General features: G+C 40.2%; 1 protein-coding gene across 1 annotated transcript; it reads right to left on the minus strand.

The window, feature by feature from the left end:
* Positions 1–932: 932 nt before the first annotated feature.
* Positions 933–13,593, minus strand: LOC116314022 (rhombotin-1). The gene is made up of 5 exons (XM_031731904.2): positions 13,172–13,593; positions 12,458–12,671; positions 8,566–8,691; positions 8,119–8,227; positions 933–1,637 (listed from the first exon to the last, which is right to left on the minus strand). Exons 1-4 carry the CDS (start codon positions 13,191–13,193, stop codon positions 8,122–8,124), a joined length of 468 nt encoding a protein of 155 aa, XP_031587764.1. The 5' UTR covers positions 13,194–13,593; the 3' UTR covers positions 933–1,637; positions 8,119–8,121.
* Positions 13,594–14,784: the final 1,191 nt, after the last annotated feature.

Genomic DNA, 14,784 nt, shown 5'->3' on the forward strand with positions numbered 1-14,784 from the left:
AGATTACAAAGTATATCGTTGTTGTTTTTTTAATGGATTGGATTTTGGATCAAATGGGAAGCCAGTGAAAGTGTTTCATAGGGCCTAGCACTTGCATTTTTCTTCCTTCAGTAATAAAATACTTACATACAATTCTAAATTATTATCCTGAAAAACTAAATATGACTCCCACAGTAAAACTTCAGCTTTCATGTAACTGATATTATACCTAAAAAGAAGCAGCCGCAGTTGTTAATATGATGTTTTCCAAAAGGTTGACACTATTTCATGTACTGCGTCGTCCCACTCACACATACCTGTTGTTGTCTCCTTCGTCTCTCCCTGCTTTTCTGCTCCTTGAAGATGCAGTAGGCAGAAATTTAGAAAGTGTATTTGTTAGAGGTATCCCATGGTAAAAATCTAACTAAGTGAATCCTAAAGTTCCCTGCTAAATCAACTGCACCATGCATACGGGCTAACCCTTAACATGGACTTTGTAGAGAGCAGGTGTACAGAAGGCTTTAAATGTTTTTATCTTTGAAAACAGGGACTGTTTCTGGCCTTAAATGTTGCCGTAAGAGTGAAGTTGTGGGGCAGGCCACTGAATAGTAAATGTTTTTTCTAAATCTGAGTTCAACCCTTGGACATAAGAGTGTGATTTTTTTCCCAATTTCTGTCTAACATGAGTGGGATGCTCAGATTTTACTGAAGCAGAAAAATGCTGTGCACACGTTTTATGCTCTCTTGGAAAATGAACCATTTGCATATTCATCGTCTGAAGGAAGCACATTTGATTTTGTATTGGATTTTTTTTTACGAGACAAGTTATTACTTTTGTACATTTGAAAGGAATATTTAGACTGTTAATTCCCTCTGGCGACATGTCTTTTCCCACCCATTACTGGCAATCTCAGTACATACAAAAAAACAAAAAAAACCATGAGCACACAAAGTGAAATTCAAATCCAGTTTAATTAGTCAAGAAAACAACAGCTTGCGAGCAGAATGAGAACAAAACTAGAGTGGGCTCGAAGTCCCATTCGAGGCTTCAGAGCGGAGAGGCGGGGAGATGGAGCTGGTACTCCTCAGTTGCTGAACAGAGCCAAACAATCTTTGCTAAAGTTTCCGTTTGTTTCGGGGCTTCCTTCGAGCCAGCTGGGTGGGGTTCACCACAAAAGACACTTCAGTGACTGCCAGAGCGATCTGACAATCAGAGGGAACTTTGTATTTTTCTTTGATGGATGACTTGGTTGGTGCTATGTGTGGCCTGGCTGACTTCTTTCCATCCATCTAGTGTTTCACATTTGGTGAAGTAGACTATGAATTATTTGCAAACACTAGTTCACTCTTTTTCTGTTCACCGTCCACATTAGGTCCTCTGGAAAATATCTTCTGATAGTTTCACTACCCCATTTTCACTCCCCAGTCGATCTCAAGTCCATCTGATCAGAACTGTCAGCTTTAAGGGAAATAGTCACGCAGCTCTGGAATAAAGAGTTCAAAGTTAGGCTGCTGGAAATGTGTTCAATCAATGTTTTTTTTTTTCTTTTCTTTTTTTCTTTTTTTCCATACAGTTCAGTCTGAAACAAGAAGCTGATGAGGTGTGCGCTGCTGTGAGTTTCATAGTCCAGCTGGCTCACAGTGGTCCTTTCTCTGATCTGCAGAGAGAGATGGAAAACATCAAATATGTCAGAGTGAGGTCTGGGGGCTTCAGAAGAAACAATATCATCAGCTTTATGTATCCAATAACTGCAGTGTAATAGCAGAACAATGGTTTTGTATTATGAACAATACACTGTGTGCTACATGGGTACTTTCAACAAAAAGTAATATTTTTCAGTTTTAGGAAAAACGTGCTAAATACATCATTTATTTCATGCTCAGCTCTTATAATGAACACGAATATGAAAGTTTAACAAAGCTGTTGCTGCCGATGATAGTTTTGGCCTCATAAGCTTTTAATTTTCTCTTTTATTTATTACAGTGTCGTCCTACCTGTTTGATTTGCCTGTATTAGTTTTCTTGTCTTCTGTGTTTCCACTTCCTCTTTTATTTTGGTAATTGCTTTTCTTGTCTTCTGTGGTGTGGCTTCACTTCATCTTTCTTTTCCATCCTTTATGTCTGTTTTCTCTGCCCTTGTTATCTTTCACCTGTCTTTGACTGTTCAGCCTGCCCTTTTGTTCAGACTCTCTGTTTGACTCCATTTGTCCACCTCCCATTTCTTCTACTCCTTTTAACGAGTTCCTGTTTTGTTTTCCTGCTGCTTTTTACACTTCTAAAGATCTTGAAGAAATGATTCATCACTTAAAATCTTGCACCTCTTTACTTGAACCCATTCGCACCAAACTATTCAAATCTGTATGTCATTGTTTTACAAATCCTTTAGTAAATATTATCAGCGGTTCTCTGCAGACCTGCACTTTCCATATTTCTCACAAATGTGCTGTAATCACACTGCTGCTCAAGAAAAATGACTTAGTAATTGGTAATTCATAATTCCAGACCTATTTCTAATCTTTCTTTCCTCAGCAGAATATTTGAAAACACACTTTGCAAACAACTAAATGGACAATTCAACTTTAAGTCTTTGTGATAAGTACCAATCAGGATTTAGATCCACAGAAATGGTCACGCTAAAGTCATCAGTGAGCTGGAGCTCAACAGTGATTCACAGAGTTTCAGTTCCAACATAGAATGACCTTTTAAATCCTACTGTTAGTTCACACAGGTCTCAATAGTCTGCCTCCCTGGTACAGCTCTCACTTGTTCACTGTTTACAACCCAGTCAGACCTCTCAGGTCATCAGGTGGAGATCTTTTAAATGTTCCTAGAATCACAGCAAAGTATGCTGAAGATGCTTCCAGTTACTGTTCTTTGGAACAAGCTGCCTGCTGACCTGAGATTAATTGCCTCTATGCATTCATTCAAAAATAGACTCATTTTATTTTGCCAATTTCACTCCCTTAAGGCTTTTAAAAACTACACAGGTTTTTATACTTTTATCTTCAATTCAGTTCAATTCAGTTCAATTCAATTCATATAGCGCTAAATCACAATAGTCAGTTTTAAATTAAAACTGTAAAGTAAAGACCCCACAATAATACAGAGAAAACCTCAACAATCAGATGTCCCCCCTATGAATAAGCACTTGGTGACAGTGGGAAGGAAAAACTCCCTTTTAACAGGACGACACCTCTTAGAAAATTGGATAAGCAGTCACACGAAGTAGGCTATTAACTCATTAAATTAGCCAAGTTTCACTTGGACGCTCACATGAAAGAGTTTATGTTATAATCATGGATAAGTGCACTGGCAACAAAGTAGCTAATGTTACAAAGACAAGTATAAATATCTTGTGGGAAAAATATGAAGAGGTTGTATTGATAATGCTGACTGTCTCATACTACTGTCGACAACATAAGTGGTACGAGAGGAAAAGCAGTGCACAGCAGTCTAGCTTTAAAAGTTCTGTTTGAATGTGTGTTTGCACTTTAAGCATTTTGGTCACCGAGACTAGAAAAGAAAAACTCTATTATTAATGATCAGTCTATTTGAAACCAAGAAAGAAAAGTGGAAAGACGGTGAAGTTAACAGAGTTATTAACATCACAACTCTACCATTAAAACATTAAAACACAGGAGAATCTAATGGATTATAAATGAGTATTTTAGGTGTTTTAGGATCATCTATCCATGCCTACAGAACAATAAAAAAAACGTAAATTTGTTTGCTGCCAACTAGAAAAGATAAGAATTTATATTTCTTACTGATCAACAGGGAAACACGAAGACATTAGAGACTAATGAAAACCTCCTTCTATCTGTGCTCAGAGGTCAGAGGGATCCTCCAGGAATAGCGATGCTACGATTGTTTAGTAGGCAGTGATTTCATAGCTGCTGATCTGTAATCTAGAACATTACCTCAGTCCTAGTACCCAGTACCCTATTAAGAAGTGAACTTTTTAGTGCAGATAACCAAGGGTTACCCAGATAAGATGAAATCCTGCTTTGTATTAAAGGCCTCTGATGGTCAGAGATCAGTGCACTGTTTTTTCCATAGCCATAAACAAAAACATGCTGCAGTTTCTACGATGAATGCAATCCTTTATTTGCTCACAGAAGCCTTAAGTTTGTGTTTTTACATAAAATTTGTATTTAAAATAATGTTCTGATCACCGTGTGCTGTTCAATAACTATAACAACAACTGCACTGCATTGGAAGCAACTCACAGAAATGTAACCTAAAGAGTCAAATAGAAAGCATCACCTAGAATCCAACACTGGTAGTTTTTCTTTAACACTTGTTTTTAAAAACGCAGGAGCATAATTAATATTTCATTCTCCCATTTGGAGTGTAGATGAATTTACCTGCTCTCTATACTTTATTTACTTCTGCTTTACTTTCACCAAAGGTTGTTTTCTCACTATAAAGCACTATTCTTTTCAAGTTTGTGTTCAGTGGAACACAAACATGTTTTTATCTTTATTATTTTTCACAATAAAAGATTCTTTGTAGTGTTTGTTATTATTTTTATGCTTTTTTTAATCTGCGTTTTAACCAGCTGCATGAAGGTAGAAAAACACACAACATGTGCAGTCGTCCAGTGGTCACATTCATGAAAAGTCAAAAGGGAAAGGGAAAAAAAACATCCTACATCAACAAAGCTACTTGGATCTCGAGAGAACATTTATAAAGAGTTACTACCTTGTGAAGCCAAAAAGCTTTCACTGTATCCATTTTATCAAAATTACAGGGTTGGGGCCACATATCTAAAGTAGACTCCCATTTTAGAGAGCTCCAAGCAAAACATGCAGCATATGACAAACATCTGTCTGCATTTGTAATAAAGTTACCTCATTTTTAACCTGAGTTAACGATATACTTGCCTAAAACCTTGAATACTCTGGTGTTTATGTCCTGAATACATAAAGATGTTTCTTTTTTGAAAACAAATGACGTCTACAAGATTTTTCAACAGTAACTGGAAGATCTGAAATTATTCAAAAGTAAACACACTTCCAGTGTCCAATCGTGCAGGGCGATGGTGTGTATTTTACTACTGTAGTAGTACAATTAGTATCATAATGATATGTTGGGCCGCTGGTGGCTTTAGGGAATGTTTCTGACCCTGAAAACTTCATATTTGTGGATTGTGTTCTTTCAGCTTTCCTCAAACCGTTTGCACTCATAGCCGAACACCGCTCACACGCCCATCTAGGGGCTTAAAAAAGGCAGAACCCAGGATGTAGTTCCACAGGATTTATGTGACTACAGTTAACAACTTTATAAAGAGTTCTACAGATAAGGACAGAATTATTATGATTATTCTCTGGCAGCACGGTGTTTAGAACTGTTGCCTCACAGCAAGAAGGTCCTGAGCTTGACTCCACCATCTGGCCGGAGTCGTTCTGTGTGGAGTTTGCATGCGTTCCCCGTGTTTGTGTGGGTTCTTTCCGGGTACTCTGGCTTCCTTCCACAATCCAAAGACATGTTAGGTTAACTGGTGATTCTAAATTGCCCATAGGTGTAGATGTGGGTGCGAAGACTGACAACCTGTACAGAGTGTACCCCGCCTCTTGTCCTATTGTAGCTGGGATAGGCTTCAGTCCCCCCACGACTAGAACCAGAGCAGCAGCAATGGATCATTTTGTCATGTTTCTGAAGCTTAAATTCCCTCTAATAACAAGCAAGAATACACGAGTTTAAGTGGAGTTACAAGGTTGCAGTGCAGAGAACATCTCCAACCACAATGAATATGTTGTAACCCTCCCATTATTATAGCACTGGACAGTATATGTGACAGTGGGGAAGAAATACTTGCAATGTTGGAAGCTTTATCCAGAGTTTTAATGGCGGGAATAAACATTTTTGCTTTGCTTAAGACCCTTGAGCCTTGCTTAGCACATTGCAAAGTACACACTGTACTAATTAATTCTGTGTGAATCACAAAAAGTGATCTGGAAGCACATATTTCTTTAAGCACAGCGCACTCCCTTAGTTTTACTACTGATAAATTTCATAAAAGCAAACATATTAATCTTCCTAAAGTAGCCAGGAAGATATCCTTTAGGGACCAATATCAAGCAGAGAATTATTAATCACTCACTTCAAAGAAAAGGCCGTACTCAGAACCACACTAAAGCTTTACAAGCCTATACTGATTTATACTTTGATATAGTGGATAGTCAGGGATTTAGCTTCAGCCGTTAAAGGAATCTATTGGCAAGTAGTCATCAGACCCAAAGGTAAATCCAATAGTTAATATAAAAAGTTTTGCTTTATCCTTAAAATTAAATCTCTAACCTTTTGGCCAAAGTTAGCTGAAGCACTATGTGGGCCAGAATGTTGCAAATAATCTTGAAAGGAAATTCTGAAATTTCACACAATTACAATTTTTCTTCTTAATGTTAGTGCTGGCAGAGACACATGACACTCAAAGAATCCTGAACAGAAATATACGGAAGAAATGTATTACTGCAAAGATCCCGGCCTCCCTATGTCAGCTGTTACACTGACATATTCACACAGTAGATAAATATTAGGTATTACTGCAGCCAGAGATGTTGATCATAAGGATTCTTGATTGAGCCATCTGTAAAGCCAAGTAACATGCATGCATAGCAAAATTAAAATTGGGGTAGAAAATCATTTTTAACCCATTGTTTGAGGCAAACACACCAAAGGGCTGAAATTTAGGTTTGTTTCAAATCATATTTGACTGCTGCTTCAATCAAGACGGTAGTCACTGCTCTCCCACAATTCATTTAGATAGGAGAGGTGCTACCAAAGCTGGTTTCACACATGAATTTCAGACCATTTTTTTCAGACCTGCTTCAGCCTGCATGCCAAATTATCCTTGCAAGAGACTGAACCCCAGGTTGAATGAGACATGCAGTATAAAGCACTTTGAGTGTTCAAGTAGAGTAGAAAAGCCCTATACACCAATCAGGCATAACATTTTGACCACTGACAGGTGAAGTGAATAGCACTGAGTATCTCTCCATCATGCCACCAGTTAGTGGGCGGGATATATATTAGAGAGCAAGTGAACATTTTCTCCTCAAAGCTGATGTGTTAGAAGCAGGAAAAATGGGCAAGTGTAACAATTTGAGCAAGTTAGACAAGGTTCAGATTGTGATGGCTGTGTTACTGGTTCACAGCATCTCCAAAACTGCAGCTCTTGTGGGGTGTTCTCAGCCCGTAGTGCTCAGTATCTATCAAAAGTGGTCCAAGGAAGAAACAGTGGTAAACCAGCAACAGGGACATGGGAGGCCAAAGCACACTGAGACATATGGGGATTGAAGGCCGGCACGTGTGGGCTGATCAAACAGACGAGCAACTGTGGCTCAAACTGCTGAAAAGGTTAATGCTGCTGGTAGAAAGATGTCAGAATAAACAGTGCATCAGAGTTTGTTATGTATGGGATAGCCACAGTCATACCCAAGCAGACCCCTGTCCTCCACTGAAAGCACTAATAATGGGCACCTGAGTATAAAAAACTCGATCACAAAGCAACATCACGTGGATGCTGGTGTCCACGTGAATCTGTGAGACGTGCCGAACAAATAAGTCTGATCGCAACTTATAGGACCTAAAGGCTCTGTGCTAACGTCATGGTGCCAGATACCACAGCACACCTTCACGGCCTTAACGGGTCCAGCACAATATCAGTGTATAAGAAAAATCCATTTACTATTTAAATCAGCACAATCTAACCACACAAAGACTTAATATGGGGAGGCTTGCATGTTTAAGTGAGGTTAAAGTCTAGTTCAAATTTTCACATGTCTGTTAAGTACTGGAAAAGTTCAGGTTTGAAATGCAGATGGCTTAAGATGCCTGTCAAGTGGTAAAACCTTGTGCAGAGTCTGTAAAATACTCAGTCTGATTAATATGTGGCTAAGAGATTCCCACGTTTATGCCTGAATGTCACATAATGTGGAAAACAAGCTAAACATTTCTCTGCAGGAATTCTAAATTCGCAACGTCTTGTTAGGGACTCTCGTGTCTGCATGTGGTCATATTTGGGATGATCCGGGGCACTCACTTGTATACCTTCCTATTATTTAAGTGCATGGTTTAGTTCAAACTGTCAGACCGTGTGTCTGGAACTGTAATTCACCGTCATCAGAATATTACCTCTTACTGAGGCTGCCTCTCGGTGCTGCCATTAAGATGGCCCCCTTCATAGTCCAGCTGGCACAGGATCATGTTGTTCTTGAGGAAAAACTTGTCTCCCACGCAAAATCTGCAGAGAGAAATCAAAATATGGAACTGGGTCTTGGTTCTTGCTACAGCTGAAGTGAATGATGAGGTCCCAGAGGAGCATTTCAGGCATATTTTCAGCATACATCTGTAGCTATGATACTTAGAAATTTAATCTTGCATGACTGCTGCCTGATTAACTATCTGAGTGATATACAAAGTCTTTAACCCCTTGAAGTTTTTCAAGTGAAGGGGATTTCATCGCATTCTGATTACGGTGCACTGCTAATATGCTCTTAATGACCAGTGAGCTCACCAGTACATCTCCGAGATAAGTCAACTGAATTTGATCTCCCTGGCTAATTGCTACCCTAATCTTACCTCTGGCGGCAGAGCTGACAGGCAAAGCAGTCTAAATGGTAGACGTTGTCTCTGGCTCTCATCACCATCTCAAAGGCAGGGATCAGCTTACTGCAGGCTGCACAGTTCCCCGTCACCCCAAAGAGCCTGCAGAGGGAGAGAGGGCAACAAGCAGGCCTGTAATCTGGACAAACACAGATACATTTCAGCCAGGAGCTGCAGAAGGAAAAAAAACCCCACTGATCTAGAGGACAAAAGGTAGCCTGTGTGTCCCAGAGAGCATCACAGATGATGCTCGAGCACCGTTCGCAAATAATCACTTCAATTACTGATTTACAGCGGTGAACCGCACTGCGTTTCCTGCGTGATTATTGATGGCTGTTTCCACTCCCCCTAATGCAGAGCCCACATTATATACATATAAGTGCAGCCAAGTGTGAAAAACCATTCAAATCGCGCCTCTAGTAGTAATTATGAGGAGATGATAGTATGAGCTTCTCATAATAAGATCTGGAGCTGTGTCATTAAGCTATGGCTGCAACTAACCATTAAGTTTATTATCAACCAATCTGCAGACTCGACAGTCGAAAAGCTGAAATGTGAGCGAAAGGCAAGAAAAGCTTGAATTTCTGCAGAAAACGTTTCATGTTTTTACTTGTCAAATGGCATGTATGATTAATTGTTTCAGCTTTGTTGCCAAAATTAGTCCAGACACCCCATGTGGACAGATAATGAGAAAACCACGGGGTTTGTAATGCATCACATAAACTCCAGTAAGTCAGTTAAAATCAGTTTTATTTATATCACAACAAATAGTCACCTCAAAGCTCTTTATTGCATTGTAAAAACTGCATGAAAACCCCAACAGTCACACAACCCCCTATTAGCAAGCACTTGGTGATAGTGGGAAGCAAAAACTCTTTTATCAGGAAGACACCTCCAGCAGAACCGGGATCCGGGTTGAACAGATATCTGCGGTGATCAGTTGAGGGTCAGGGGATGGCAATACACTGAATACCTCTAACCCTGTGATATGTTCTTTCTCCATTTCCTCCAATTATTTACTATAGTTTAGGATTAGCAGTTAATTTTTAAAATCTGGTTTAGCTCATCAACAGCTGATTATACTATAAAATGTCTCCAACAACGTCTGATACGTTCTGACATTACAGTTTTTCTGTTAAATGCTTTTCATTTGGCAAATATCCCATAAATTCAGAACCTAAACTATATCCCTAACCCTACATAGGTCGCCAACAATCCGAGGCATGTTAAGAGGTTAGAGGTATAGCACTCCAGTTAGCAAGCCTGGAAAAATGTCAGTACACTCCATTGTTTTAACAGTGTTGCTCTGCCAACACTGCGTGAAGGTAGGGTTACAACTTTCCATCTATTCTCTTCAAACATCTGTTATTTCTGCACTAATCTTTTTTCTTCACATATGTGAGCGTTCAGAATATCAAATGTAAGAGTTTTCATAAACTGGATATGAGCTCTATCACTAATGCATTACTGCTGATAGAGAGCAGCAAAATAGAGATTAACTGATATTAAAATGTCACGATTTATATGAAATGTCAGTTGCTTTAAGAAGGAAGTCAATTTATTACTCTCTTCCGAAACCCCAAATTTATCTGGCAACTTTTGAACCTTGTCCTCAGACCACCTGAGAACAAACCGTGTTGCTATAAATGCTTTGTGCTGGCCAGCTGCAGATGTCCTCACCGCTTATTCACCTCTAACAGAATGACCAAATAGCTCCCCAAGAGCCCGGCACACACGAAGACAAGTGGCTGCCGCTGATTTACATATTCCATTAGAGGCCAAATAGAAAAAGGGGGCTTTGGAGGAACCCTTATGGAAAAAGGTCATCCATGTAATAAGGGAGAAAAGCACTGAGCAGCCCTGGATTACAAATGGAAAACGTCATCAAATGAGTGACCAACGCGAGAACAAAAGTGAGGCCTAATTAACGGAATGTTCTGATCTAACGAGCTCGAGTCAGGCACCTGGTGGGTTTTTTTCCTGCTCCTTAACGAGGCTACGAAGCTCAATGCTAATTCTCTACAAATGGTCCAATTAAAAGAAATCACATGGTTTTAATCCCACTCTTCAAAGGCTTTTGGTCTGCACCCTTGCAATGATGAGGAAAACAGGAGGCAATCTAGCCAATTTAACTGTCAAAAGGGGTTTTGGTCTCTTAAGTGCAGTGCAGCTAATGAGCGACTTAGCTCCAACCAAATCCAGCTGGATTGTACATGAGACTAACACATGAGTTCAGCAATGTGGCTGCGATATCAGGAGTTCTTTTGCTGACCTGACACCAGATATCATTATTTCTAGGCAAGAAAAATCAGAGGTATATAACTCTCGGTGGAGCCCGTTGACGCAGACAAGGTTTGTTTATAAAGGCTAAGGTAGAAATCTATTTAAACCCCAAGTACACTGAAACATACTTACCTATATAGTCATCCTGTACCAAATCATAGTCAGGAAAGGTGCAGAATAACTTCAGATATTGTACAGATGGCCGTGCACCGTAATCATGAGGTGGCCAAACCCTACAGGATATCCTGCTTTATAGTCAGTTTTACTCTAACTGGGGCAAGAACTTGGTAAATTAATAACATGGGAACATAAAGGGAACTTAAGGCAAGCGTATCAAACCATGAACTCACTAGGAAAATTTTTATTGAGCGAAAAAATTAAGCAGTGTCATGTCTTGATGCATGCTTAATCATCCATGTAAGTAAATCCCAAAAAGTTGATTCTGTTCATCTGGACGTAGTGTTTTCAGTCCAGATGAACAGAATCAACTTTTGCGACCAGCAGTGTCATTTTTCCGTGGGGTTTTGACCGCTAGATTTCTATTTGTAACCACATGAGTCGCCCCCTGCTGGTGCTTAGAAATAATGCAGGTTTGAGGCCCCCTGCTTTGGCTTCATTTTTCAGACCTGCAGTCTGTGGTGCTGCTCCTAGATGAAACTATCCACTTTGTATGAGTTTATAAACCACTTTGCATAAAATCATTAGTTATTAGTTATTATTATTCTTTGATTCTCTTCCACAGTGCATATTTTCCCTCCCCTCACCCCTGGCCAGTCACAGCAGATGGCCGACTCTCCCTGAGCTGGTTCTGCCAGAGGTTTCTTCCTGTTAAAAGGGAGTTTTCCTTTCCCACTGTCGCCAAGTGCTTACTCATAGGGAGTTGTCTGATTGTTGAGGTTTTCTCTCTATCATTGAAGGGTCTTTAACTAATAATAAAAATTGATTTGTTTGTGATTTGGCACTATCTAAAAAAAAGTGTATTGAAATTGAAACATCAACTGTTCCTTCTACTGAAGTACCAACACAAACTTGACAAAACTTCATATCCACGGCATAATCACAGCTAATATCACCCTTTAAAGACTGATGTCTCCAGCTACATCAAATTAACCATTAGCAAAGCCCGTTTTAAAAACTTTAAGAGACAACCGAAACATTCACAAAGTGCAAGCTTCACTGTTCTGCCTTTTCTTTCTTATGCTGCTTATGTCTGTGTAAGTTTACTGCAGACAGCTGATGTTCTTATTTGTGCTCTTGAACCCGTAAACCTCAAAACTAGTTCATGTTTGGATAATGTAACCGTTAACCAGTCACCCTGCAAGATAAACCCTTTCACAGGGAAAAACAAACGAGTATTTTTCCACCAGACTGTAACGCAGAGTCAAAATATGGTGACTCAAAACATTCCCTCTCAAGCACAGCACATCCAAACACTGTCAAATGATGCTTGGACAGATTTAATTTATTTACTGACGTGTTGACAACTGTGGACACTTGATTGCCTGTACGGGCCACTTGCTTCACTTTGATATCGTAGTACCATTCTCTAAGAAAAACGCTCACATTTCACATGTGGGAGCCGTACCTCAGATAGTCTCTGCGGCAAAGGATGAGGTTGGCCCGGGTGTAGAGTGTGGAGCCCACCCGGCCCAAGCGGCAGTCACAGCAGGCACACTTCAGACAGTCCTCATGCCAGTATCTGTCTAACGCCTGGAGCATGAAGCGGTCCCGTATCTTCCCATTACAGCCGGCGCAGCCCCTCGGCTTTTCTCTGGACTGGAGGGACACAAGAGACACACCTGGCAGGGAAAAGGCCAAGAAACAGACAGACACAGAGACAGACACAGAGACAGACACAGAGACAGACAGAAGAGGTTCAGTGTTAGTTTTCTGTCAGGAATGAGACACAAAGAGTGAATGTCAATAAGGGCTTTTTCTGCAATCTATTTTTTTGATTGTTGCACATTAACAATATAATAGAGCAAGCACACACACACACACACACACACACACACACACACACACACATATATATATATATATACTTCATTAGGGAAGTCTGTGGGACATTTATCTCTATATCTAGTTTTATGACATTGTAGGAGATGTGTTGTTTCCGTTTATAGACATAAGTAACCTGAAGCATGTTCTTGGTTTAAAGACTCTATGATCCTGTCAACATCATCAAAATCGACCTGATGTGGTAAAACAGTTGCTTGGGGTTGCATTGTGTTGCACAGGTGTGTCCATTAAAGTGGAAGTACTGAGTACCAGTTTAAGCGAGGAAACGTGTACTCACTCTCCTCCTTGTCCAGCACCATCCTTTCGGTAAACGGCAATAATCCAACAGTGGGAGAAATACCAGCCTTTATTCTCCTGCGTGGAAGAGCGGTAACAAACACAGAGGCCTGGACGCGCTGTTTGAACCTAGAGTCGCTCAAACTTCAGCTCCGCTCTTCATAGTCCCCGAAGAGAGAGCCGAGAGAAACAGCCGCGGAGTCGCTCTCTTTTCCCTCGCGCGTAAAAATAGCCCGTGGATGGATGAAAACAGCTTCCCGGAGTATCACCTTGCCCGGCAGTAGAGATGTCCTCAAATCAACAGTGGCTGAGCATTATCTTGGCTGATGTCAGTGCGTAAGTATTTCTCTATCTGCACAGGCTGCGGCTGTTCCCCTCAAATGAGCCCTTCTGCACACAACGAGCCTCCCCCCTCCTCTCTCTCTCTCCCTCTCTCTCTCCCCCTCTCTCTCTCTCTCTCTCACTGCAAAAAACTCCCAGAGTCAAATGTTTTTTTTAACGCTGCGTGCTAATTATATAAAGTCATTATGTTCAGATCTGATAGTAACCGCCCCCTCCCTCTCCAAATCAATTATTCAATACACAGTCACACACCAGGACAGCCCGGGCCTGAGGTGTTTTAAAATGAGCTTATTCAACTCCAAGGACACCAATTATCTCCAGGGCGCCCTGTAGTCAAAGCTGTGGCTTTTCAGCACGACAGATGCAGAGCCTTTTTTTGTGCGCGAACGTGCACAGGCGCGCGCCTCTTCAACGTGTTCATCCTTTATTAATGTACTTAGGATGTTTTTTTTAAGATAATAGATTAGCTCGGGCTAAGACTACACTGTATTACAGATACCTTCAAAGCGAAATAACCATACAGGTGATTAAATCTCCAGATGCCATAATCAGGAAATACTTAAAAAGATACCCTCACGCGTTGACTCCGGGTTTCGAAACGAATAGATCATTTTAGATGGCCTTGAACAGGGAAATATGGAATAAAAACATGATTAAACTGCTAAAAGCCCAACATCATTTCTTCTGGAGATTTTTAGTAATGCTTTAGAGATTGTAGGTTAGTGGGGGCGATGCCAATATAGATCACATAAAAAAAGCTTGTCTATACCTTCAGTCTTCCATGAATATGACAGGAAATTGAAACCTATAAAAGAGCAATAAAGTAGCTGAAAGCTTCATAATAGAGCAATTACATACAGCAAGACCTTGTGGGAAAATTAAGAAGTTAATAGAACACCACAAAAAGCATAGACCATGCCAGAAAAGTAATGATCATACTTTGGGTCCCCGTGAGACTATGATCAGCATGTGTGACATAAAAACATTAAAACAAAGGTATGTCTACTAAAGAGTTTAGGACTTGAGTAGGCTCACCTAAAGCTACATGCTGATTTTTTAAGGAAATCTAAGCTCTATAAAGTAGCTAAAACTGACAATGAAATTGGTAGTGCAGCCCCATGTTGAAATATTAAGCAAAAACCATAAAAATATACATTAGCTAAAGGTCACAATGACCTAATTGGCAAACCTATTACCACAGGTTGTTAATAGGTGATAAGCAGTGGTTCTCAAACTGCTGGGGAATAGAGCCGCTGCATGCAGACAAATGCT

This window comes from Oreochromis aureus, linkage group 7, assembly GCF_013358895.1.
Source record: "Oreochromis aureus strain Israel breed Guangdong linkage group 7, ZZ_aureus, whole genome shotgun sequence".
NCBI classification, from domain to species: Eukaryota; Metazoa; Chordata; class Actinopteri; order Cichliformes; family Cichlidae; genus Oreochromis; species Oreochromis aureus.

What these genes read in the sequence shown, in the direction of transcription:
- LOC116314022 (XM_031731904.2), bottom strand. Translation starts at nt 13,193, where the DNA reads ATGGTGCTGGACAAGGAGGAGA. An exon ending in TGCCGCAGAGACTATCTGAG is followed by an intron (nt 8,692 to 12,457) that starts GTACGGCTCCCA and finishes CTCCCTCTGCAG; the next exon opens with GCTCTTTGGGGTGACGGGGA. An exon ending in TGTCAGCTCTGCCGCCAGAG is followed by an intron (nt 8,228 to 8,565) that starts GTAAGATTAGGG and finishes TTCTCTCTGCAG; the next exon opens with ATTTTGCGTGGGAGACAAGT.